The 27,984-nt window shown below is 41.0% G+C and overlaps 1 protein-coding gene across 1 annotated transcript in view; it reads right to left on the bottom strand.

Moving 5' to 3' along the window:
- Positions 1-5,024: 5,024 nt before the first annotated feature.
- The window catches only part of klf7b (Kruppel-like factor 7b), a 68,635-nt gene continuing 45,675 nt past the window's right edge, over positions 5,025-27,984 (bottom strand). Inside the window, exons 2-4 of the mRNA XM_053328678.1 lie at positions 23,436-24,087; positions 11,596-11,719; positions 5,025-5,076 (exon numbers count right to left, since the gene is read on the bottom strand). Coding sequence (XP_053184653.1) covers positions 5,025-5,076; positions 11,596-11,719; positions 23,436-24,087 — 828 coding nt within the window. The remainder of the gene's footprint in view (positions 5,077-11,595; positions 11,720-23,435; positions 24,088-27,984) is intronic.

Genomic DNA, 27,984 nt, shown 5'->3' with positions numbered 1-27,984 from the left:
GATCACTTTTAACCATTTTTTCAAGTCATTACTCACACACAAAGGTGGTTCTGTTTCCAGCACGATCACACTGATCCCCTCAGTAAATTAGGTTCTATTGTGATATCAGCAGCTCAGAGAATAAAGTGAGGACAAAATGCAAATGAGCTGCAGAGTTTTGTGCCAGATTCTCTTAAAGTAAGTGCAGATAGGTTTTTACCCATTTTTGTATTAGATTTGTTTTTTAAATGAATTTTGGATGTTCAAAAACAGTAAAACACTAAATGTAATCTCCAGTAATCTTGAGAGCTTTCACATGCTCCAGGTGGAGACTTGGAAGTTTGAGTTTGCATGTCTTTAATTAGACTCAAGTCAATCGAGCTCCATGTATGAATGTATGTATGAGTGAATGGAATCAAAGGTCTTAAACAAAGCATATCAAACACATGGTCAGCCATCGCTTACATTAAAAACATTTTCCAACAGCAAATGGACCAACAAACGTTTCTTCTACATAGTTGCACGACTGTTCAGCAGTTAAAAATCAGTTATCACCACTTTTGCTGAATAACTGCTTCCCTCACAGTATGCTTAATGGACACACACACACACACGCACACGCACACGCACACGCACACGCACACGCACACGCACACGCACACGCACACGCACACATACACATACGCACACACACAAACACACACACACACACACACACACATGCGCGCCATCAAAAGCCTCACAAAAGTGCTACGATCCCCATCCCTCTGTGATTGTACTTCCTGTATAGGAGGGCTCCTTCTACATCCCTTTGCATGTCTCAACATTTTGGCATGACTTTGCATCATCCAAGCTGATGAAAACAACCATCAATACAGCTTTTGTAACAGAAACAGATAACAATGAAATCAAATCAATATGAAACACTGGATTCATCTCAAACGTTGGGTTGCTTTTACGTCATATTTAGCAGAAAGAGAGAGTTAGAAGAGAAAGCTGCCGCTGGATACAGAGGCCTCATATGGAGGCGGTCTCCTGCCGATCTCTCCTGACCGGGGAGACTCTGCCCATGGCTAAAGGGCAGTTCCATGCTGGAGGTTTTTGGTATCGATTGTTCGAAGCTGCACCATAAACCCCCCCTGAAGGGGAATGTTTTCACTGTTTCACCTAATGGAGGCTGGCAAGGCCGACTGGCACTATGACTGGCCACGCTGGGATGTGAAATCCCCCCCGCCAGCTTCAGGAACCCTGCACACTCACCCAGTCGCACCAGTCAGCAGCAGCAGCAGCAGCAGCAGTGAGTGTTAGACTGCTTGTGAATGCTACAGGGCATATAGATGGTGGTGGGTGGATGGAGCAGCAGTGTTCATGTTGGTGGTGTCAGTAATGCCCCGATTGCAAGGCTTCTTTTTCCTACAACAACCCAGAGAAGCATGTCCACATGGATATGTGCTAGATACAGTTTGCACCTCTCATGTAACCAAAGATAATTTAAAAAATTTTTTTTTTTGTTCAGATCAAAGCCATTGTTTGCATCAAATATAAAATGTAACCCCAACCAGTGGAGGCAGATGGTCGCCCACCTAGAGTCCAGTTCTGCCTGAGGTTTCTTCTCATTAAAGAGGAGTTTTTCCTAGCTGCTGTCACAAAGTGCTGCTCATGTAGGAATGTTGGGTCTCTTTAAATTGAGTTTCAGAGAACGGTCTAGACCTGCTTTATGCGAAAAGAGCCTTGAGATCATTTTTGTTGTTGTGATTTGGAAATAAAGATTGATTGAACATTGAAACTCCCCAAAAGATGATTTAACATACTTTATGGAAGTGATTCTTGAATGCTTTGTTGCTGTAAATTCTATATGCAAGTAAACATTCCTGGTGAATTACTTTGTGATACGCGATAAACAATATTATTGTCATTTGAAGATCATTTTATACCACTGATATAATGATAAAATAATAGTATAATGATGCAAAGGGGGCTATGTATCATCTGATAAGTCCATATATAGACATGATGATGTTATTGTACGATAAGTGGATAATGTAATTATTATGATTTATCTCACCTTAAAGAACACATGCAGCCCCTTACATTGCTTTAATGCAGGGCTCCTTTCAGCCTGAACATCAACAAAGCCTTTGGCATTGAAACTGATGGATTCATTATGTAAGTTGCCATGACAGAGTTCAAACTGGCACAAAACCTCAACAATAGATAATTACTTTCTGATGGTTTTGAGCAAATTATTGAATTATAAATATCACCAACTTAAATGCCGGTACAGCTGAGCAAAGGACTTCGAGTTGAGTTGTTAATCCTCCTCATTTTTATCAACATACAAATATTTGAATTGGCTATGAAGACACCAGAAAGACTGAGGAGCTTTTTCAGTCCAATGACAGCCTGCTATCAACAACAACTCGCTGTCATTTTTGTACATTTTCACAACTTTTCCATGTGTGGAAAGTCGATTCATCAAGTTTTTTTAAAGGATTAAATATGATAATGCTTCTAGTTGTTTGGGTCAAGGTATTGAGTTTGAAAACAATCAAATTTACTGAACATGAGAGGAGAATAGGGAAGCAGCGTCTTTGAGGATTATGTTTTTTTCTTAAAAGAGTTCCTATAACTGTTTTATTTCTACTTATTTGTGATGAAGACTCACACGTTCAATTCCAACCAATAATGTAACGAGAGTCTCAGAAGTTTGAAAAAAACAACAACCGCTGATTATATGAGAGGAGCAAACTGTAGCGAGGGATATGTGGGTGATTGTTGGAACTGAGAACAAGCTGATTTTCTCACTTCAAAGGATTTTGGAATCGTTTGTTACCTCCAGCCGAGAGCTAAGATACTCTTCTACTAAACAACAGTTGCTAAATTCCTACTGTGAAAAAAGATTTGGGAGCAGAACATGTAATTCCAGAAAGAGAGACAGAGAGAGAGAGAGAGAGAGAGTGTGTGTGTGTGTGTAAGAATGTGTGTGTGTGTGTGTGTGTGTGTGTGTGTGTGTGTGTGTGTGTGTGTGTGTGTGTGTTTGCAATAAAGCCTGCCATGCAGTGTTTTGTTTTCCAACTCTGTTCATTAGTTTAATAATTATTTTCCTAAATCTTATTAGTCTTATCTCAAGAGGAGCTGTCAGCAAAGAAACTGCAGTGTATGTGTGTGTGTGTGTGCGTGTGCGTGTGTTGTGTGTGTTAACGGAGTGTGTGTACTTGTTCTGTATGCGATGTGTGTAGAGCGAGACAGAATTGTTTTTGTGTTGTATTTTTTTACCAAGTCTTTTATGATTTTTTTTTTCATTGTGTTCATTTTTTTCCATATTTTTTTTGTACGCTGTAGAAAAGAAAGCACAGATAACATTAAAAAAAAAAGTAAAAAAAAATAAATCAGTGCAATCAATCAATAATGGATGCGAAACAGGCAAAAAAATTTGGACCGGGGCTTGATGATGTGACTGTGTCTGTTCGCCACCACCAGCACCACCACGCCGAGGTCAGTTGGCGTCTTTAGTCCCATGTGAGTAGCCAAAAAACCTCAGCCTCTGTTCCCACCCTGCAGCGCTGCCAAGGAGATGAGAAGTCATAGTCTGTGAAAGCGCTCCAGGATGACTTTCAGAATAAAACAAAAAAACAAACAAAAGAGGTTTCCAGTTTCTAGCGAGTCCTGCGCCTGGCTCCGGCAGAGTGTGAGACCAAGGAGGGGGTCATGCCAGGGTTATGTTGTTCAGCTGCAGCGAATCGCAGGGGGGCAGAAAGAGCAGCATGAAAAACTGAAGACCTCTCTCTGCTTTCTGCTTTTATTTTCGTCCAAAAAAAAAAGAAAAAAAAAAGAAAATCCTGTTTTTTTTGTTTTTTTTATGAGAGTTTTGTATGATTCAGTTTTTTTTTCATCCACTGGTTGCTTACACACTGCACAAGCAGAGTTGGAGCAAACAGGGATTCAAAGACCAACAACGCTCTCCTTCTCAACCCACACATTCTGTTGAAGTCATCTGAGATTTTCAGTTTTTTTTTCCTCCCCCACCCCCACCACCCCCCAACCCCCCCAACCCAAACACAATTCAGTGAGTTTTAAGACATTTTTTTTCTCCAAGAGAGAAAAAAAGAACAAAGTGTCATTTTTCTTTGTAATAACAACAATAAGAAGAATCATCGTCCTCTAAGTAGAAAAAAAGGGAAGAAAGTGTCGCTGCGCATTTCATGTCAGATGGCCTGCGGAGGCGGCAGGCGTCTCAGTGAAAAGGTGAGAGAAGTGAAACACCCACTGGAGGAGAGCCCCGAGAGCTGCGGCGGCGGCACCCGCTGACCGAGGTCCCATGGGTGCACTTTAGCACCCAGCACCCGAGCGCTGGGTTCGATTGTCAGCCATGCTAGAAGTCTCTCTCCTGCAGATTTGGCATTGTTGTTGTTGTTTTCTTCACATTGAGTACTGAAGCTGACTGCAGCAAGATGATGGTTTCATATGTTCCGTGTATGAGAAACATCCAAAAAAAGCAAAAAAAAAAAGAAAAAAGTTGAGTATTTGATTTTAAAAGCCGGTAAAAGCACTAACAACTGACTATATGGATATTTAAAATTTTGCCCCACTGAACTATCTCCTTTACCGTAAAAAACACACTGAATACAGAGAAAGAAAAAAAAGGCAGCATCATGTATCATCAAGCAAGTTAAGTATATTTTGGTTTGGCAGTGTCCAAGTCCCCAGAGCTGCATGAGAGCGGCCGGGGCTCACCGGGATGATGCATTCAAAGACAGGTGTGTGAAGTGTTCACTATTGCGAGTGTGTGAGTGTGTAATTTTTTTTTTAAAGAAAAACAACATTCTAGCTACTCCTCGTTTTCCTCCGATCCCCGTCTGATAGGTCCATCCTGGGATGGATGCGTTGGCCTGCAGGTGTGCAGCCTGTGGTTGGACGGGGGTGAACGAGGCGGGGCGGTTTGGTAGCTCGACTGCCCATCCCTCTCTCCTCCTGTCTCTCCTCCTATTCCTCTTCCTCCTCCTCTCTCTTCTTCTCTTCTCCTCTCCTTTTCTTTTTTTTTGCCCTCAGATGTGCCTCTTCATGTGCAGGGCCAGGTGGTCTGACCGAGAGAAACACCTGCAGAGAGACAAAGAAACAACGTCAGAGATTATTCATCTGACGTCTGAAATTTGAATATCAAAATAATCATAATAACAGTAAAGGAAATGTTAAGCTAGAATTACACAAAGCAATAATTTATCAGGTTGGAAAGTGTATCTGTGTATTTGCTGGAAATGGGCCACACTTCCAGGACCCCTGCTATACCCACTGGTTCAGTATATTTCCTGGGGTCTCTCTATGCTCCCAGGTCCCTGATGAAATTCCCACCAGCTGGCTATGTGTAGTTGCTGGGAACGCTCCACACATCCAGCCCACTACACCCAATATATTGGGCCTCAAGCAAGAACCACTCATATGCACAGACTGACTGACTGACTGACTCAGGCTTATGTTCCCTCAATGATTTTCCATCAAATGAGCCCTTATGTTTCCTCAGGCCTACATAGAACATAGATACACTCCCCTAACTAACTAACTAACTAACTAACTAACTAACTAACTAACTAAATGATTGACTAAATGATTGACTGACTGACGGACTAACTAGTTATTTAACTGGCTAACTGACTAATTAACCGAATGGTCGACTAACTATCTAACTAGCTGGCTAACTGACTGACTGACTGACTATCTAACTGGTTAAATGACTAACTAAGTAACTGACTGACTATCTAACTGGTTAAATGACTACCTACCTACCTAACTAACTAACTAACTAACTAACTGACTGACTAACTGACTGACTGCCTGACTATCTAACTGGTTAAATGACTAACTGACTGACTGCCTGACTATCTAACTGGTTAAATGACTAACTAAGTAACTGACTGACTATCTAACTGGTTAAATGACTACCTACCTACCTAACTAACTAACTGACTGACTGACAGCTGGCTGAATGACTAACTAACTGGCTAAATGACTAACTAATTAACTGACTGACTGGTTGAATTATGAACTAACTAACTAACTAACTAACTAACTGGCTAAATTAATAACTAACTGGTTAATTAACTAACTAACTAACTAACTAACTAACTGACTAGCTAACTAACTAACTAACAAACTAACTGGCTAAATTACTAACTAACTAACTGGTTAACTAATTAGCTAACTGGCTAAATGACTAATCTCAATAACTAGCTTAGCTTTGAATGCTAACTCAAGCAGTGTGACTCCACCCATGTAGATGGAGACATAGATACTTCATTTCTAAATACAGCTATGCTCCTCTGAGGTCATAGAATGACTTTCTATAGCTGATAGCTGTTTCTAAGCAGTTGTATTTAAGTGAATGAGCAGCAGTCTACAGGAGAATATAGTTCATATTATTTCAATGAGACAGACACACAGACAGGATGAGAAAGAGTGAACCTGTGGCTTGAACACACAAACGTAGCCATGCAGAGAACTATAAAGATTTTCCACCACTTCTTACTAACTTACTTCATTATATCAAGCAGTGAAACCCACCCAGAGACATAAAGACAAATACGGGCCAATTCAGGCTCACTGATTTCCTAAATACGACTCTAACACCACCATAAATCACAGCAGCCAGACCTCCACGGCTCTGCAGTCAGTCCTCCAGCTCGGAGTAAAATTCTATTGTAGAAACTGATTAGATATGCATCGTGAACATGGACACTAATGCAGACAGGCTGGCAGTGCTTTCTGATGCCGGCCCATTTAACTCTGCAGCCACTGCACCTGGTGGGAGAGTAAGACATAAAAGCAGCTGCTGGTGGTGATGTATGATATAAGAATCACAATGTCCCAAGTATTTTTTTTAATTGTATTGCTCCATTGTGAGGACAATAAGAGCTGAACACGCACAATAAAATGAGTCACAAATGATATGAGTAAAGGAGAACCAAAACAAAATGTTGGCAAGAATAAAATGAGAAAATTAAAAATTCATGCCTCCATGAAATGTTAACTGTTCATTTGTTTCGTTATATATATGCCATGAGTATTTTTGTCTTTTCCTGTAAAACTATTTCTAAAGTTTGATGACTCATCCTGGACTCAGAGGCGTTTCCCAAGGTCCGTCCAATCAAATGTGACTTTGGGCTGGGTAGCTGTCCACAGTACAGAAGCTAAAGATGCTCTAACTTCTGTGTTGCTAGATTATAAAATGTCAGCGTTGCCTAATTGATGTCACTCCCTCAAAACAAGACACTGACTGTGTTGCTTCAAAGGTTTGGTGGAAAACAAACTGTCGTGGCTGAATTCTGTTGATTTCTTTCTGGGTGTCCCTCTGATGATTTCGGAGATGTTGAAAGTGATGTGGATCAATCTGAAAATCAATCCTTTACATTTCTGTTCTGGCCTTCCATTCATGCTGTGATGTAAAGGACACCAGCCCTAACCATAACCCACAGCTTTTTTGCCAAGAACAAACCCAATGAAATGCCATTAAAACAAAAGTTGTGTTGTATAAGTCTTCCAAAAAAAAATACTTTCAATGTTTTTCAATCAAAAGTGAAGGAAGAATAAAAGATGAAGATATTTCATGAAGTTTAGTGTGGACATTTTAGATTCCTGAACACTAGTATGAACATGATTTGAGTGTAAAATTGAACTGTCTGTTTTTCCCCTCAGCTCTCAGCTGGTACCTACTGTACACCTTCACCAATATCTATGTGTGTGTGTGTTTGTGTGTGTGTGTGTCTGGCTGGACAGATGGCCATGCCAGTTACTGTGTCACTGTTGGGGAGGGTGGGGGGCGAGGGGGCGGAGCAGTCAGGCCAGCTGGTACCACCCCAATCCTCCTCCTTTCCATCCTCCTCTTCTCCTCCTCCTCATCTAAACTCTCCCTTCTTCTCCTCTTCACTTCTTTTTTTTTTGTCCTCCTCATCACTCTTCCTCCTTCCAGCTCCATGAAAACATCAGGGGGTCCCTGCTTGATTAGGCAGGATTAATGACAGACTGCCGTGTGTGTGTGTGCGTGTGTGTATTTTTGCTATTCTTATGGTAATATTTGGTGAGCTCCACCCACCACAGATGTGTGCGTCTTTACTACTGTAAAGATTTTTTTTTAAACTTGTTTCCATCCACCAATTTTTACATCAAAAAGCTTTAAGAAAAATACAAGAAATGTGAAAACTACACAATTTGAAACAAAGAACCATCTTCTTCTTCACATTTGATTGAATTACAACTAACATCATTATAATATATAATTCATTCTAATTAGTAGTAAGTCAGACCATGTGACATAATCCTAAACTAAAAAATGGCGTACATTGACATTAGACAGTTTAATAAATCAATGGCACTCTATTACCCATCAGCCTTCAGATGTCAGACAGGTCAAACCAGAGCTGTGGCTAATGTAATTCTTGCAGTTTGGGTACAAAACAGCTCACTGTTAGTATTGGACAGAGCAGGATGTGTCTTGACAAAATGCTCCATGGGAGTTGTAGTCTATTTTTTATTTTATGTCTACAGGCTTGTTCCCGTCACACTTTTTTCATCAAAGAGCCACAACACAGTTGTTGGTCTTTTGTATTGAGGACACTACAAGAAGAGTTTCATGTCCATCCAAGCCTTGAAGTGCTCCAACTGTCAGTCTCCAAAACTGTCAGATGCAAGTTTTACCTCAGAAGCCCTTGAAGCCTAAAATAACTTCTCCTTTAATACTCTGTTTCCGCTTGTGTTGTTACCATCTGAACATTTGAATGTTCATATGAGTGACTTTGCATCTATATGTCTCTGTGTTCGGTATTCATGTGTGTGTTTTGTCTCATACTGTTGTGTGTGTGTGTGTGTGTGTGTGTGTGTGTGTGTGTGTGTGTGTGTGTGTGTGTGTGTGTGTGTGTGTGTGTGTGAGTGTGTGTGAGTGTGTCTGTGTTTGCCAGAAAAGAGCTAATGCAGTCCCAGTTCTCAGCCAGGATTAGAAGCTTCCAGCAGGTTTCTGGAGGGTTTTATGTCTAAAACCTAAACTAGAGGGAACCCACAACAGCCAATTACACTGTCTCTAGGGCAAAGAGAGTGTTTGTGTGTGAGTTGTTCGTTGGAAAGGTAGTGCAGGCACTCACACATACAGAGAGAGTGTATGTTAAAGTGGAGCTGGCATCTGGTGCCACTCAATTAGCTGTGACCAGTCTGCCAATAGCCAGAATCCATTAAACTGCCAGCGCATGGCATGAGTAAGCACATGCACACATACACTCACAGAGTACACACACACACACACACACACACACACACACACACACACACACACACACACACACACACACACACACACACACACACACACACACACTCTCTCACTCTCTGTCTCGCTTGCTAACTTGAGGACCAAATACCAAAGAGAAACCATGTAACACTACAGACTCACAAACACTTCCCTGGGTTTTGCCTGTGTACAGATTTAGTTTGGTTTTAGTTTCTCTCTCTCTCTCTCTCTCTCTCCCCCTCTCTCTCTCTCTCTCTCTCTCTCTCTCTCTCTCACACACACACACACACTCACTCACACACACACACACACACACACACACACACGCACACACACACACAATTTTCCACTGAGGTCAATCTGCATCAGTTGTGAGTGGATGAAAAAACTGACAGACACAGAATGAGCAATCAAATCTGACCACAAAAGGATACCACTGACCAGATAGACTGACAAAAACAAACAATCTAAGTCACTACCACGACAACAACATTGGTAAGTTTATGTAACCATTGCATAACCACTGATTCACAGAGTAGAAGTGTAACTGTAGCCATCACAGTTGTCGTTTTCAGTTCATGTAAGTTAATTGTAACCTTTTGGTCACTTAAAAAAAAGCATTTAGTTGTGCTGAAAGACCCTCCAAGAAGTTGAATGTTGAGTTTTTTTCCCCAGTAAGTACACTAACACTCTTGTTTTAATGGTTTGAAGTTACCACAGTTAACCATAGATTGTAAATGCGCCATGCTAACCAAGCTAGAAGTAAGCGCAAGGGTAATCTCCACCTTCACATCCAAATATGGTCACTTCTGGCTCCAAAAATCCAACATGGCTATGGTCAAAATTCAAACTCAAGGTATGTATGGAAACCATTGGCAAACCAATGAGTGACATGGTGGCTACATCCTTTTTTCAGTCAATGCACTAAACTTTGTTTGTTATATTGGACACATCAAGATGGAACTACTTTCTATCTTCTTATTAATCTCCTGTTAGAATGTGAACAATGTTTGAGTGTTCCAGTACGTATTTATACATCTGAACAGTTGCCAAACAGGGAGGACTTCTCACTATGAATAACTTCTGGAGAATTTCAAGTAGCTACTAAGGCAGCTTATCATTAACGTTACCAAATTTGACACCAGAGTCAGAACACAACTCTGATAACTCAGATATGATGGTAGCTAGCTTACTTCCTACTGAGATAAAACTTTTATTTTTGTTTACCTGTTTGCTTGCTTTCAATTACAGTTTCCACCTTTGATTAGCTTTTGTCCTAAGCTAGGCCAATGGCTAACAGCTACTACGACAGATTTGAAACTGTGAATCCAGTACAAAGGTCTCTCATTACACTCTGGGTAAGGCACATTTCGAGTATAGTGCAGTAAGTAAGTGTTAAAGCCATTCAAGTAAAAAAAACTGTGTGCTTCTCCCGGTAAGCAGCACACCTGTAGAGAAATGACCTGTTCTGCTATGTGTGCCGTTCCCACACACCACAGTGCATACGCCACCAAATGGCTCTAACACGCTCTAACACACTCTAACACGCCGGCCCCTACTTGTTGATGGCAGCTGACATTTCAGTAAGTAAGTAAGTATATTTATTTAATTGTTAAATCTGTCAAAATCTGATGAAATATGAACTTGTGCTTAAGCTAGTAGTCAATGATTGATATGTTGATCAAGAAAAACTGTTTCAATAATTTATCAACCAAAAATGCTAAACTCTCTAGTTCCAGCTTGTCAAATGAGAATTTGCAGCTTTTCCCTGTTTAATATTATTAATTATTTAATAATTTAATATAATATTCTGAAAAAATACATTTGAAAACATTACATTGAGCTCTGGAAAATTTGGATGGTCATTGTTCATTGTGGACAGTCTGAGCTGCCCCAATGAAAAACTAAGAATTATGGTTCTTCGGGTTGCTCAGAGACATACGTGTGACAGTAATCCAGTAATCATGCTTGCATAAGAATAATGATAAAACAGATGCAGCAGTCTTTCAGAAAACGGACTAATTAATTAATTTATGCCTTCATCTTTTTTTCAAATGTAATGAATAAATATTCATAAACGATCAACAAAAAAACAAACAACAAAACCAAACAGGCCATACTGCCAAAAGTCAGGTGGCCCTCTAATTAATGTCTTTTGGTGACAGGTTAGCAGCAATGAAAAATGGTGAGGTACAGCCCAATGTAGACAACAACGGGCCATTTATTTGATGAACTGACTGAATAAATCCCATTTCTGTGTGTCATCTTTTTTTGAATACATTGGATGCCTGTGTGTGTGTGTGTGTGTGTGTGTGTGTGTGTGTGTGTGTGTGTGTGTGTTTGTTTACCTGTCGCAGTGGTTGCACTTGAATGGCTTTGCCCCGGTGTGTTTGCGGTAGTGTCGTGTCAACTCATCACTTCGGGCAAAACGCCATTCGCAGCCTTCCCATGAGCACTTATAGGGCTTCTCACCTGAGAGGCAGAGAAAGAGACAGAAGAGAAGGTGTCACATTTTATTATCATGCCTACATGTAATTTCCCACGTCTAAAGCTACAGCTGTTCACTAATATACAGGTTTACACCTTTGGCTTTTATAAATACATGCACACCCCCCCTAGTCACACACAGAGCCCAGGGGCCGGCCAGGCAGACCAGTTATGACACAACAGCCATTTCAATGAGCCAATACACTCAATTAGCTGTAAATGAAGTCTTTCAGCACTGCAGCATGTTAATTCATAATCCCAAATTCACCCTGAAATGAGTCTCGTTTTGTTCCCTCTATCACCACCACCACCCCCCTGCCCACACACACACACACACACACACACACACACACACACACACACACACACACACCCTGAGGTGGTGGGATCTGAAATGTAAATGAAGTTTCATCCCCCAGTTCACCAGATGGGAGAAGAGATGGTCTATTGTTCTCAGCCTGTAGTTATCTCTCCATGATAGAAAGCCTTCCAGCTGCGTGTGTGTGTGCTTGTGCATTCGGGACTGGAGAGTTAAGTTAGAGGTGTGTGTGTGTGTAGTGTTTAGGAGCAGACTGTCTGTCTTTTAGATACCTGTGTGTGTGTGTGTGTGTGTGTGTGTGTGTGTGTGTGTAGTGTGTGTGCATATGTTCTTAGGGGGTCAGCGGATAAAGCAGTGAATCTGGCCTTCCACCAAAATCATACACCCCACTAAAGGCAATATTAGCAATAGTCATACTAATACAATTATGTATAAAAGTAAATTAATTTTATTGAGCTACTTTAAAACAGTTAAATAACTTTACATATATCCACTGTAGTTATAACAGCACCCATTCGAAAATGTCTTATCTCATAGTTATTATCCTCATGTGGAGAGAACCACATAAACTGATACTCTACCAAGCTCTTTAATATGTCATAGTATGGACAGTGGCTGGTGCTAAAATTAAGCAATAAAAAACACATAAAAAAGTAAGAGGCTGTGCTGGTGTGAGCATATTCCTACAGGTATCAGTGAGAAGATAAAGAACCATCCATGAAGTCCAATTTAATAACTTATCACACATTAAAACACAGCCCAGTGCATTATAATCCTATGGGAAGTTATATTTTAATATGATTATAATTCCATGGGTCAGGCTGGCTACCAAGAATGCCTGCACATATTTTATATTGCACTGACTTGAGCCAGGTTTCGCCTTTTTGCAGACGACTGAGTGTTTTATTTTGACAGGGTCTCCTGCACAAGGACCCCTTATTGAACTACACGAAGCTGTATTTTGTAACACAGTGCTAATTACAGTCTAAACTTAAGCTCCAAAACAGACAGCAGACAGACACATGGTTAATATGCACTTCATTGGTTGTTCATACAGATAAAGAAATTAACGTCATGAGAAGCCTTTTGGCAATTTGGATGCAGAAACTTAACCTGCCCTGCTATGAAAAGGACAATTAAAAAAATGTCAAAAAAAAGACTTTAAACCGCAGTTGAGTCTCCACTCAGGCTGTAAAAGCACTGACCTCCTCTGAGCAGTGTTGAAAAAACTGGCCGAGCCTAATTGTAGACCCCTGGTGTGTGTCTATGCGTGTAACTCAGTGTCGCGTATGTGTGAACTGGAGGGTGGTGACTATAATTGGAGTCTTAATGACTCTTAATTGGGAGTAATACAGCAGCTTACAGTCAGTTAGCCAGATGTCCCAGCAGCCCCTCCACTCCCATCACAGCACACACCAATCTTCTTAAGGAGACAAACAAAAACACACACCAGTTCAAAGCAAAGTGGAACTAATGAGAAATTTGAAGTCTTTCACAATATGCTGGAAATCCATTGGGATGTGGTAGAAGCTTGTGTTAGCAAGCATTTTTGGACATTATTTTTAATTTTCTTTGCTTTTTCTGTAATAATGTTATAAGTTGAATTGATGGCAGCCAATAAACCATGCAAATGTAGCATGGTTCCAGACCTCTGAATCACCACTAACATCTCATTTTTAGCATTTCCAACAGGAAAGCTGTTTACCTGTTTAGAGAAACACTCGAGCCAGCTTTGTAGGTGGGGCTTAGAATGCATAGACAAAACAGACCCAGCTGTACAGATTGTTATGTGATGGCCTGAAGAAATAACCACTATTAAATCAGCAAATCTACTTGATATATGCTTTGACATGAAAACCATTAAGTTAAATGCTCTTTACAAACACTATTACGGCTTCTGTGTCGACTACAACAGTGTCAGCACTACAGTCAGTCACTACTGATTGGTATGAGTAAAAGAGAAACACTTCCATAACATGAACACTATTCCAGACTGAATAATGACGTGAAATGAAATGCCACAATGCAATTTAGTCATAAGTGCCACTTTGGTTGAGAAGTGATTAATGGAAACCTGACAGACTGACAGAGAAGTTACTTGTACGTTTCTCTGTGGATGACGACATCTGTCTGTCAATCTCCCACTTTGGTCCAGACTGAGATACAACCACTGGATGGATTGCTATGAAATTTTGCACACATATTTATAGTCCCCAGAGGACAAATCCGTCTCACTTAAGTGACCCCCTGACTTTTCCTATTGCCTCCCAGCCAGCATGTCCATATGGGCCCAACATGGGTTAAATGCAGGCTACATGGGTACTTAGAGGGTATGGGATTGAACTGGGCAAATTTTGAGGGTCCCAAATGGTTTTAGTAGCATGTGAAGCCCATGTGGGCTGACTGTATGAGCCCAATAAGGGATATAAGTGGGCTAAGCAGGCATGGGCATAAACAGGGCAAATTGTATGGGCCCCATATTGTTTCAGAAACATGGGCATCACATGTGTAACTCACCCAGTTGGACCCCACCTGAAACCCAGTCAGAACCCACTTGAAGCCCATATGGGCAAACACAGGTGAGGCTACCATGGAAACTTTCGACAAACCCATGTGAAAACCATATTTTAGGCCAAATTTAAGCCTTTTGGGCCCCACATGGACATGCTGTACCCCAATGGAGTTGATATGTCTGCATTTCAACTACTGGTCATGAAAACTGGTGCAGACATTCATGCCATCATAGGCACCTGAGCAATGTCTAAAAAATATTAAAAAAAAATTATTATTAAATTAATATTTTCAGCAACTGATCAAAACAAGTAATACAAAATTACACATTTTTGGAACCTGTCACTGATTGATCAGAGCAGACTGTTTGTAGTGTGAAAGATTGATCTGAATTAACAATCAGTTAAATGTTCAGCAGTAGACTTATTTAGACTTTTCTTTGCTTTTCTTTGAAGATTCTTTGCTTGCATTTTAGTCAGACTGTGGATGGAGTCACTTTTAAAAACCAAGAGGCATTGCTCCGTGTAATGATCTTTCCTTTCATCCAGCTGCTCTGCACTCTGCTTTCATTATTATGATTACTGTATTCTCTCATTTTCTCACATAGAGACACAAGGTTACTCTAAGGGGGTGTTTCACAGTAAGGTTTGGTCCTTGTCTAAAATGGTCCCTTTAAAGTCTAGAGGAGCAAAAGTCACCTTCAGTTGTCAGTTGTGCATTAAAATAGTCCTTGATTTGAGATAATGAAGGTTAAATTATCTGCTTTTTAAGTTATGATTCTTTGCTCCTGTATGACATTACAGCTACATCTGCTAGTGGAGCTATTGCCAATAGCTACTACTAGAGTCTATGTAAAAAAGGGTTAGGGTGGCCTTGTCAGTATTGAGAATAGTGACCCTCAGGTTTAACATTGTTTAAACAGCTTTAAATCATATTATGATGTGTTGTAAGGTTATTGAATTTATATACTTTGTTTGTTCTTGAAAATGTTTTACACTACATCTTTTTATAAATATATATATTTTTTCTAATAATCATTTCCTGTCGTGATGCACCCAATTATAAGCTGTTATTAATGCATTCATGGTTTTCAGAGCACCCTCATCTAGACTAGTGCAGATGGCAGTTTCTTGACTTAATCCAAAAGGTCAGGTGATGAAGAAATTGCAAGAAATTTTGTTTTTAATCACATTTTTTTCTATGGCAGGACCCCAAGACTCCCCCCAGCCAACAATGTATCTTTCTGAGTTTGCTACCCCATTTTAAAACATAACTCGGCATCCATGCATGGTGCCCTCAGCATAAATTGTGAAAACCAATGTTTTTTAATTATGTGATCTAGCTCCACCATTTTTATTGAAGGAAACACACACCAGATGACTTTTAAGTTTGAACATCATTTCTATGGCGACATACAGCACCTACGGATGTATCTTCCTACTTTTTTCCAACCATACTGCGAGGCTTCTCAATCACAATCCAAGCAGATGAATACTTCTAAGATTGCTTTTCTGCACTTCCGTTGCCTTAAATCAACCCTCTTGAAACATCACACCAGAATAACCCAACAAGTAGAAAGTCACACCTTCAGATGGACTAATATCTAAGAGTTCCAGAGTGGCACCGAGAGCAAGGTGATGCAATAACAAGTAAAAGATGATGAGCTTACAGGAAGCTCCAACTGTGAATGATGCCCTCTTCCCTTTCATTTCCACCCCCCTCAATTCCTGTCTCTCTTTGATGGGAGTCGTCTTTCATCCACAGACACAACGTGACTGCAGGGTGACGCACTTGTTCTCGGACTAAATGAATTCCAGGTCACGAGCTGTGTGCTCTCCTGGATTTACATATTCAAATTCTCCAGTCAAATCTTATGCAGTCGGTTGCTGATTTCCACAACAGAGATCTGGCCTCTGCCAGGCCCTGCACAGTAGACTTGATTGTGGTCGAGATCAGAATTCAATTGTCCTAAGCTCTAAGAAATCGCTTAGGTACCGTAGCTTCTGCTGCCGTCTGTAATTTAGTAGGCTTTGTCATAGGGGTAACTTTAATCCGTCTTTATGAAAAGCTGATGTTCCTGGGGGGTTTCTGTCCATATTCAAGCTCCTTCTGTGAGCCCCTCATCATTTTAAAGAAGGTAAAACAATATTAAATTTGATACTATGCAAGAACAACACACCCAGAGAGTCTTAGAATCTGGCATCATGTCAAAGTCTCATCCAAGACTGTGAAAGCCTGATGAGGTAGTAAAAAGAATCTTTGTATCAGGTCATGGTAATGATGGAAGCAATCTTGATACCAAAAAGCTTTGTGGTTAGACCGACAAAAACGAGAATGCAACTACAAGTGAGCTTCCAGTGCAAGTCAGCCAGAGGCACATCGGGTGACAAAGAAGGTTTCAAAGACCAGACGGTTTAGACTTGGTGGAAAACCTGGAGGAGATCCAGTACAAGCTGGTACAAGAGGGACTACATCTCCCAGCATGTGTCAGGGATCCCACAGGAGGGACTTCAGGAACTTGCTGGGGAAAGTATTTGTGAATCTGATTACAACACGCGGCTTGAAAGTGAAAGACTTCTATTCTGTTCTTCCTTTAAATAAACAGAATGGGGACACATAGCAAACATTTTCTGATAGAGATATGTCTAATTTACAGGTTAAAACTTTACTGTAAATGAGACAGTAACAGCTAGGGGAAGTTTGGCTTCTCTAAATAAGACATGAACTCCCCTGAAATATCGCTAAAATATTGACAAAAAGCTACTTTTTCCATGCATTTCTCTTTTTCTGTAACTTCATCATCATGTATAACATTGGGCTACGACTGGTGTACCATTTATGCATGAGGGTTTTTCATCACTAATTCACTCAGTCTGTGCATTAATCCACATTTCTCCAAACTGTTGTTACTCATTTCCTTGTTTTGTGATCAACATACAGATATATTAGATAAGTAAAAAAGAAAACAAGGAAGGTTACTTGCTAATTCACTAACCCTAACCCCCTGCACATATAATTAATAATAAATGGAAAATGGACTGTTCTTCTATAGCTCTTTTCTAGTCTTTATGACCACTCAAAGTGTTTTTACACTACATGTCGCATTCACTCATTCACACACATTCATACACTGATGACAGGAGCTACCACACAGGGTGCCAACCTGCTCATCAGATGGAAACTAACATTCACTCACCTGTGGCGCAGACATCGGGAGCAATTTGGGGTTAAGTTCAACATAAATTTCTGGTGATGATACATATTTTATTTCTTTATTTTTTTGCTTATCTGTATACATATCTGTACATGCCAGTTCCAACATAACTATGATCAGCCAGTACTGATTGATAAAATCAGCCCGCTATATTGATTGGGCTCCAATGGCCAAGATTCAAGACTGTTATGTCTCCGCAGTGGTTAAAAGAGAGACCAAGACAGCCAGTCAGTACAATCACTTCCCTAGTTGCATTTCCTTTGCTCAAAGAGACAAGCTACACACTTCCACTCTACTCGGAAGTTCTCCCCACTTTTTTATACGGGCCCACAATCCTCTGGTACAGCTGTGAGGAATTACTCTTGAAGAGATCACCTCTAGTTCAATAACGAAACACATATCCAACCATGTTGACTCTGTATGTGTGAATCCTTCTATTCACTCCACAGAGTCCTCCACACTCTGGACCACATACAGGACCCATATTTTCAACATACAATAGTGAACCACTTGGCAGCTTATCGTCTAGGCCTGTTGGAGAAACGCTACACTCTCAACCTGTGTGTGTGTGTGTGTGTGTGCGTGTGTGTGTGTGTGTGTGATATGGGGTATGAGTGGGAGCCGCAGGTGCCAGACAGGCGGCTGTTTCACACCCGTCTTCTGTAATTGGCCAGAGCACCCTATCTTCCTTCAATAGGACCCCCCTCAAACACACATACACACATATACATGCTCAAACACACATGCTCTCTCTGTCTCTGTCTCTCTCTCTCTCGCACACACACACACACACAAACGTACACAAACGTACACACACACACACACACACACACACTGTTAGTGGAATGAAGCTAGGCCAGTTCGGGCCTGACGCCACAGCAACCATGACGCCAGCCAATTATAGCACGGCAAGGCAAGGATGCGTGATAAAGTCACCTAGCAACTGAGAGAAAGAGAGAAGGGGGTGGTGGAGGGTGGGTGGTGGGTGAGAGGGAGAGAAAGAGTGAGAGAGAGAGAGAGAGAGAGAGAGAGAGAGAGAGAGAGAGAGGGAGAGAGACATTAACAGGCATGGACAATCCAACAGCCACCAACCAATTATGGAAGAGTGTGATGCAGTTGCTTGGCAACCCAAACTGAATGAGCAAGTGGAAGACAGAGAGAGAGAGAGAGAGAGAGAGAGAGAGAGAGAGAGAGAGAGAGAGAGAGAGAGAGAGAGAGAGAGAGAGAGAGAGAGAGAGAGAGAGAGAGAGAGAGAGAGAGCGAGCAGGTTGTAGGTTGGATTCAGTGGGTGTAGAGGTATATAGTTATATGTGTGTAGAGGTCTGGGGTTAGAGCAGGGTTTTTCTTGAATCCACAAGGTACCACAGAGGGTGGGGGTGGGGCGGAGGTCTTGGAAAGTCAAACTCAACCTGCAGTAACTGTGCTACTGATTTTTCATGTTTCAGCCCATTAAGTACAAACTGTGTGTGAAATATTGTAAATTTTGTCTCCGAAATCAATTAGCACATACTTGAAACTTGCTTGAGTTGCATGAACCACTACACTTAACATCAAGTCTGCATCAGTGTTATGGCTGTGAGTTCATCCCACACAGCACTCTACTTTACCATGCAATGTTAATATAACACTGACAAAACTTTAAGCAGACTGTATGCTGCTGCAGACTGTAAATGACATCACTCAAACAAAATTGTTAAGTGTCTGTAAATGGATGTTCTCATTCATTACTAAAAATAAATGGAAATCACTGACTGCGATGGGAGGAAACCATATAGCCTGCATTCAAAAATAATCATCAAAATTGCCTTAAAATACTGACATTGGAAATTGAGGTGTTACTCTAACAAAGACATTTGCTCTTAAGGGTATTCTAATGCAGATGTTCACTGCAGTTCTACATACTGTAGATAACAATCTGCAAAAAAAAAAAACCCTATAATGAAAAAATATTATGTTACTTTTTCTTCTTTTATTTCTGAACTGCATCTATGACTTCTGTTCATGTATCACACATCAGTGAATCAGTAAAGTTGTTAGAGGGTGTGTAGTTTTTGGTACTTTTGACAAAGCCAGGCTGACAATGTCCCTCTGCCTCCAGTCTTTGTGCCAATCTACAGAATGATAACCTTGTCTCTGTTTTATGTCTGTCCTGGAGGCACATCATCATCTCACAGCGGTTATGTGCAGTTTCCAAATTGCCGGGAGTACTCCTGTGTGCTGCAATGCAGCATATGCACATCCAAATATTGTATCAGGTACACTGGCAGTTGTAGAAAATGTGCCCACACACTGAGATGATGCCCCCTCCCAAAAAATTTCATTAAGTGCACTAAAGACTTTTGAAAGACAAACACTCCTTCCAAAACCGCTCATCTCCTCTGCTACCACAGGTGCCAAGTCTGCAGTTATAAGTGAGTTTTTTTGGGGGTGGGGGGCTGCTGCTTGAATAACAACCAGGATACAAGTATTGGTAATTCTAACAGTTGTTAGAGATCCAAGAGAGAGAAAAACACTGGCTCAGAGTCAGAACAGCTCCGCCTGAATTATTTGGAGATTTGCTGAATTAATTTGTACATTTAATAATGTAACGACTCATCGCTAATTGAAGCAATTCAGCACTTCTGTAGTTCAGAGCGACTGTTGTGGATATGAATTTAGGAATACCATTAACAGCATTATGTGAAATTGCAGCACATGTACAGTATACTCCTGACAGACCTCCCTATAATGATGTTTCTAATGGCCTCTGGTGTGCACTATGTGACAGTAAGTGTACTGATGCTGTGCAGGCTTTCTGCAGCTGCTCCTCCCTGTAGTCTCTGCTACGTTAATCCCTCCCTACATGTATGTTCAATGATTTATGGTCATAATAACCCAAAAAGAGGATTAAGCTAATTAAACCACAGTGCTGCGCTTGTAATGAACACACTGGGAGGGAATAAACCGCCCCCACATTTATACCACACATACACACACGGAGTGAAGAAGCTGCAGGGCGTCTTGTTTTTTCCTCAGTGAATAAATCTGTCTTTAAAAAACTCATTGTTGGTTGGCATGACTTGACCGTAGACTCATCAGAAGATTAAAGATACAGCAGCTATAGCGGCTATCAGAACACCAGCTGCACCATCCTGGATTAGCTATAATAAAGTTATAGCTACAGGTTCCCCCAGCTATGCTAGGTACTGCCCTAGAGTGTAATGCTATACTTAAAGCCACGCGATGGTCGCTGGGATCATATAAGCCTGTAACACGCTGGATTAATGATGCCAAGGTTGCCAGTATTAATACAGTGGGGCCCTGCAGGCTATGTATTGTAATCCCAGTGAACACCAAGGAAACTGCTATCACTGGATGATGACAACTGGAGGCCACGAAGCACTCTATACTGTAAATGATACTGTGGTTCAAGCCAAAGTCGAATAATGCTACCTGGAGGTTGTACAAGCCTGCACATGCCTCATGCTGCTGATAAGTGATGTTCAGCCTCAGTTTCCCGGGCTACAAGACGTCCAATCCAGCAGGTATTTCCACTTAGAAAAAGATAAGTGGATGTCTAAGAACCTACAAATCTGCGGCACACTGGTTCCTGTCACTTCAAAAATAGTATCAAAACAGCAAGTGTTAAATACATTTTCATGCAGACAATTCATAAAGTCTGTACCAATGTATCAGGTCTATGGATACCAACTAAAAAACTAAATGACTCTTAAGCCCCATCATTGATTTCAATCAGACCACTGATTGAAGCCCTGCTGATACAGCAGCAAAAAACACAGGGTCACCTGCATTGGCCAATCACATACACGCCAGCACATGCTTCTGTTAGATTACTTTGTAATGTGAATGACGTACTCCTTTCTAATGCTAAACCTGGTGGTCGCATTGTGGCAACTGCACATTGTCTTTATACTTTCAGGTTCTAAATTGTTGTGATGCCTGCCAGGAGCTCTGTCAAATAACCTTTATTATCCATTTTTTAAACCACTTTTTATGCTGAACTTTTAGATACGGTTGTTTTACCTAGCTATTTTAACAAGGTAAAAGTTTTTGGTTTTTGGTTTTTGAGGAATTCAAAGTTTTCAGGTCTCCTGGTTGGGCTTGCTTTGAATTGACGTTACTTTGCCTGACTTGGTTTTTAGCACTAGGCCAACTAACATCAGTCATAGTTGTAAAATCCCTCCTGATATTACTTTTGTGTGGTGTGTTCACACATGATAAGGCTTCAATCTCTTGAATTTCACTGCTCTGTACACTGCTTTGGTCGGTTTACAGATAAAATCTGCTGAAAAGTTGGAGCACTTTCAACTTTTTCTTTGCCCCAATTCCTGTGACTGTGCGAAACTGAAAAAAGTTTGTTTATCAGTGCATGACTCAAGACTTTACACACAACAAAGATCTTCCTCTGTTTGGTCTAAAGACTTAACTGTGGAATTGATAGAAATCTCTTGTTTCCATGTGTTACGAGCAATAACTCATCCAGAAAAATATAACAGCCTGGTCCATATCGACTAAACTTCTTACCATGACAGATGTAAACTTTCAGGCTCAGTTCAGGTTACTTTTTGCAGTTTGAACTCAATTCATTATAACCTCAGTGTCAGTCATATTCATCCTTTCTTGTGTGTCTGCTTCAACCCCCATGCTGAGCTCGCAGCTAACAGCCTCTGGACACATTAGCCTGGTGCGTGCTCTGTCTGAGGGTCACTGAGAAGGCAGCTGTAGTTAGCAGCTAAAGCTGCATGTCAGGCCCAGTTGGACACGGCTGAATTTGTACAGTCATTTACTACCAGTCTATCAATCATCAGGCAATTACTGAGGCAGGGCCTTTTGGCACTGAGCTGGTACAAAGACTCATGAGGAAATTAATAAATCTGGAGAATAATCTGAGAGGAAATAGAAGAAGGAGAAGAGAAGACATAATCCCCTATTACTAAAAATGACCAACATCAGATCTTTTCATGAGCATTTCATGAGGAACAGTATATTTTGGTTTATGTGCATCTTGTTTAGCCTTGCTCATCAAAGCTCCAGGTTTTAAAACTTGTTGTTCACAGTCAGAATGTATTCTGAGGGGTTAGGGTTTATTTGAGGTGGCACTGGATTCAAAATGATATAATGACAGTGTATTACTCCTCACCCATTTTTTACATAGTCCACAAATTTTAGAGGACAGAAGTTAAATGGGTAAGTTAACACAACCTTAAATATAGTCACCATATATAACGGTTGGTAGGCCTACTGTAACAATAAATGAAAACACAAATCAAAGTAACAACTTTACTTGCTTTAATTTCCATTCCTCCCTTCTATATTTCTCCCTAGAATAAATCTTACATTAACCCAAACACACCATTTTTAGCCTTCTGCTTTTATATCATTGTATGAGGGTTTTGCTTCTAGCTTTGGGACGTTTTGGCATCAGTTGGATTGAGGTCATGTGACTTTGCTAGTATTTGGAAAAAAACATCTCTGGTATCATTATTTGCATGTTTAAGATCATTGCACTAAAATTGATGAGAAGGGGTACGAGTCCAACACTACTCACTAAATATGGATGTAAATACCTTTAAATTACAGTTGTAGGTATGCATTTCAACCTAAAGTATTTATGGAGAAGCTCATTGTAATGAAGATAATGGTATATGTTGTCTTACCTGTATGGGTCCTCTGATGTGCCTTCAGATGGGAGCTCTTGGTGTAAACCTTCCTGCAGCCGTTAAACTGGCACCGGTGGACTCTCTTCTTGTTCTCTGGTACATCTCCTACCACATTTCCTCCTCCTCCCTGCTCGCTGTCACTGAGGGTTCCTCCTCGGCTCGGTGGGGATGGTAACGCTCGTGCTGCCACCAGTTTCGCCGCCCCTAACCCTACCTTCTTCGCCACCAGTTTGAGTGTTAGTGTGCCATCTGCCGTCGCAGTCAGCGTTTGTGTGGGTTTGATGAGGTGGCGGCCGAGCTCTGGCGATGACGGCGGTGTTAGGGATGTGACGGCGGCGCTAAGCTGTGCGGCACTGACCCCTCCGAGGACTTGCTCCTTCGTCGTGAGGGTTTCGGTTCCTGCTTCTGCTTGGGTCTTGCTGTGGTTGGGCATCTGGAGGATTTTGGCCTGGACCTTGGGGAGGGTTACCAGTAGTGGAGGCGGGCTGGGCTGTTCGGGCAAGCTGGGGAGAAGGGGGTCCATCAGGTCCTCGTCACTGTCGCCACCTTGCATGAAGGCCGGCGTTAAGAGACAGTCCAGCTCCTCATCAAACAGCTCTGACAGACGCTTGGGCTCCGTCTGTAGATACCGCTCCAACTCTAGACATGTCTGCAAGAAAAGGACACACAAGGACACAGAGTCAGAAAACAAATCATATCTCCTGACAGGGACTTGGCACTCTTTGGATGCTCACAGGACTCTTTAACTTGCCTTTCATACATTTGAACAGCTGTGTTAATGGGCATGGTACTCGCAAAAATGGTGTGATAGACGAAAACTGTCTACTGACTGTCTACATTTTAAACCAGGTGCTGGACCAAAGAACCCAATCCATGACAGACAGAAGAAAGATTGCAAAGTGTAGCTCCCAATGCAGATGTAGCTTAATGGGATATCAAGGGTGACATTTTGAGCACACTATAGGTCAAGGCTCAGGTCATATGATAGTCACATGTCCAATTCAATTCCATATTTACAGGTGTACATATAAGTGTAAAGAAGATAATCCAACACATATTAGTGTATACTATAAGCCAAAAGAAAAAAAATTATGTACGATGAACAAAAACAGAAAATATATAATGATAATGATATGTATATATACACACATCTAATCTATAGACATATAGCACAATAGCATCAGGCCCATAGCCATCATAACATCAATATATCACATTACTGGCAAAAAAAAGTATTCTCAAAGACTGGAAGACACCAACTCCACTGTGCTTCAGAAACTGATTGCATGAACTTGTTTCGGATATTCACATGAAGAAACTGCAACTAAATAATTTATAATGTCCACATAAATGGGAAGAATATTGGGGTTCCCTGTTTAGAGAGATTAACTTCTCTTAGTCCTTGTATCCCTCTCTCCTGGTGTGTATGTGTACAGTATGTGTGTGAGCCTAGGATTGGGTTGTGGACATTGATTTTTAGATAGTAGTATGAATGTGTCAATAAAAATAATCATAGTAATCATATACTTTACACCTGTTCTATCACTTTTTGTGTAAGTGCTAGGTGTAACGGGCCTTATCACAGCACATAGACAGTTGTGTTATTTCAGACAGATCCCTGGAGCTGATCGGTCATCACTGTTTTAGTCTTGCTTGAAGAAACACAGCTCATTGATATGTTAGCAATTTGACTACTGGCTCGCTAAGTAACATCCCATCACATTCAGACAGGTGTGCTGGATAGCCTTTATAATCTAACCAGGGTTACTAATAATCTGCTAATACGTTCATGCCAACTCTTTATGCTGCCACGGCTCCATCTTCAAACCAAACCTCCTCATGTGTTGATGTGTCAAGATCTGCTGTTGTTGGATTTGCTAAGATCCAATGTTCTCATTCAAAGACCAGAGCCCTTTCTGCCAAATCTAATTGAGCAACCATTTGCAATAACCAGTGACCTCCTTAACTTGTCTCCAAATGAAATAGTAGTCAGTGGAATCTTACAAAAAGGAGTACTCATACACGTCTTTCTGTGCTTTCCGTTATGACCTATGACTGCTCTAGCCTCTTCTGATCTGCCACGTCTATGGTTAACGTCTGGTTAAGTTCTGGCGAATAAAGCTACTTCTCCATCCACCCTGAACTCTAACAACATAACAATGTCCTCATCCTCTTGGTTTTCCTACTAAAAGAGGACAGTCATCAGGGCAAGAGGTTGTTAATAAAACACAAACAGGGGTTGGTCTAAGTGTCTGAACTATTACATATAGTATAGTTTTTCTGGTAAGGTGAGTCTTGACTCCAACTCAGATATATTTGACAGTTTTGTTCTAACCACATACTTTAGAGGCTGTGTTTACTAGTCTATTTGAATTTAAATACCCACTGTAGGCTTTATGCAGTATTTCTCTACAGCTGTTGACCATGTCACCTGGCACACAGCAGTCCTGAGAGAGGAGGGATTTAGTCTGTGATTGATTGCTGCTGCCTGGCTGAGCTCTCTGGAGCCCTGAACTGTGGAAGCCTTTCCTGTTTCCCTCTGCACACCCAAATCAACCAGCCATGGAAGTTTTATTGCAAAATACAGGAAGGAAGTAGAGCGAAATGACGGAGGGAAAGTCAAATAAAGAAACAAAGGAGAATGACAGAAGAAAGAAAAAGAAAGGGAAACAAGGCAAACATGAAATAATGAAATAAGCCAGCCGGTTACAGAGATAACAGAGACATCCGTGCATTTTTTTCAAGATTTTGGCATAAGAGCAGCATCGCCACAATTGTCGGTCTGCTGGTTTTCAGTGCTTTGGTCAAGGGTAGCTGCCAAATCACCTCTATGGACTTTAGCCAAAAACCTTTCACTCACTAACCTACATTTCTAAACCCAAGGCTAAAAGATGGTAGTCATTTAAAAGCTGAGTCTGTGATAAGGACGAACAAATAAAGGCTACTTCCGAAAACAGACTAGGAGTAAAACAAGAGTGCCAGTTAAGCATAAATAGTAGTTAGGGATTACGGCGCATATCTTAATAATAATGTTGACAGCAACACTGCATGAGCACAGGTAACCAGGGTAACCAGGGTAATTTGGCTAAACTGGTGAGCATACATCTATGAGCATGCTACCTGCATGCTACAGCTAAGTACCAAAACCTTCCAGGTAGCACTGAAGCACTGGAATAATTGTTCCTTATGTTGGAGTAGGTAATGCAAAACAAAAATTTAAAGGAGCAAATGGCTCCATGCTACAATATGAGCATATACACTTATTAAACAGAGGGAATTAGAAATAAAGGCCTCTCTGGATTATAAGCCTGCTCCCAATAAAGGCCTGGTACCCTCTGCAGCCTAGGTAAACAAAGGCCCCGGCAACAATAAGAGGAAATACAGTATTTTCACTATATCTGTCCCCCTCATCTGAACTATCAACCACACTTTTGAGGTCTACATGGGATTGTTCATTCGATCTTGATCCTGCTTCGATCTTACAAGCCTGCAACACTGTTTTTTCGATCAAAATTCTCTCTGCCTCAGTCCACAGGGAAAGTAGGACACATGTGGCCTTCATGAATGATTGATGACAGTTTAAAAAAAACATTTTTAAGGCATGAACTGAAAAAAGCCATACAATTAAATGCCTTCAAAGCTTGCTAAAAGGCAGAAAATGTTTCTATATCATGTCCCTGTTTCATTGGTTTAACATAGCAGCAATTATTTACATGATGAAAAATTTTACTACATCATATTCAAAATCATTTTTTGGGCTTTATTATGTAGTAGAGACAGTGGAGATCTTATAGGAAATGAGGCGAGGAAGAAGGGGGATGACATGCTTAAAGGACTTGAACCGATTATGCGGTCAGCATGTTAAATCACTCACTAGGCCACCAGGGCATCCCGTATTTGAATGCATTAACATTCTTATAGTCATGGTTAAGCCAGATAACGCTGTGTTTTCATTTATGACAAGGCTGATCACACATCTGACCAACAATGGAGTATGCAATTGCCTACATCATAATGTTCGTGTAGGGTCAAGCAGTGATCTAAATCCTGCTGCAGTCCTATATAAGAGACTGTCCTTTTGTGTAAAGACAGCAGGACAGTATACTGTCTCTAACTGTCCACTTACTACGTATTTATCCTGTCTGGCTTCAACACTTTTCTGCAGCTTCACTGTATCTACTTGAATGAATTTTCTCCATTTGGCCAAAGGCCTTTGGCAGCTGACGGTTCTCATCCTGATCCTCTGGCACTTTCCACCTCTGTCATCGGAGCAAATTACAGCCGCTATATTTTGTCTTAGCTGCAGCTGGTTGACTCCGTCCATTCAGTCAGGCCAGCGCTGGAAGCTTTACTTTGCTCAGCCTCAGTGACGAGACAGACAAACCCACACGTTTAGTCTGAACATCTGTTGAGTGGTGATAAGCTGAACTTCCCTCTTTTTTTTCTCCCTTTCTTCTTCCCTTTAACAGAATGTATTTTTTTTCTTAAGGATGTTCATTTGCATGTGAATATAAAAGAGGGGGGATGGGGGGGGGGGTGTTGTACA

The sequence above is a fragment of the Scomber japonicus genome, chromosome 11, assembly GCF_027409825.1.
Source record: "Scomber japonicus isolate fScoJap1 chromosome 11, fScoJap1.pri, whole genome shotgun sequence".
In the NCBI taxonomy this organism is placed as follows: domain Eukaryota; kingdom Metazoa; phylum Chordata; class Actinopteri; order Scombriformes; family Scombridae; genus Scomber; species Scomber japonicus.
Note: the sequence above shows the minus strand (reverse complement) of the source record. Positions and strands in the feature narration are given on the sequence as shown.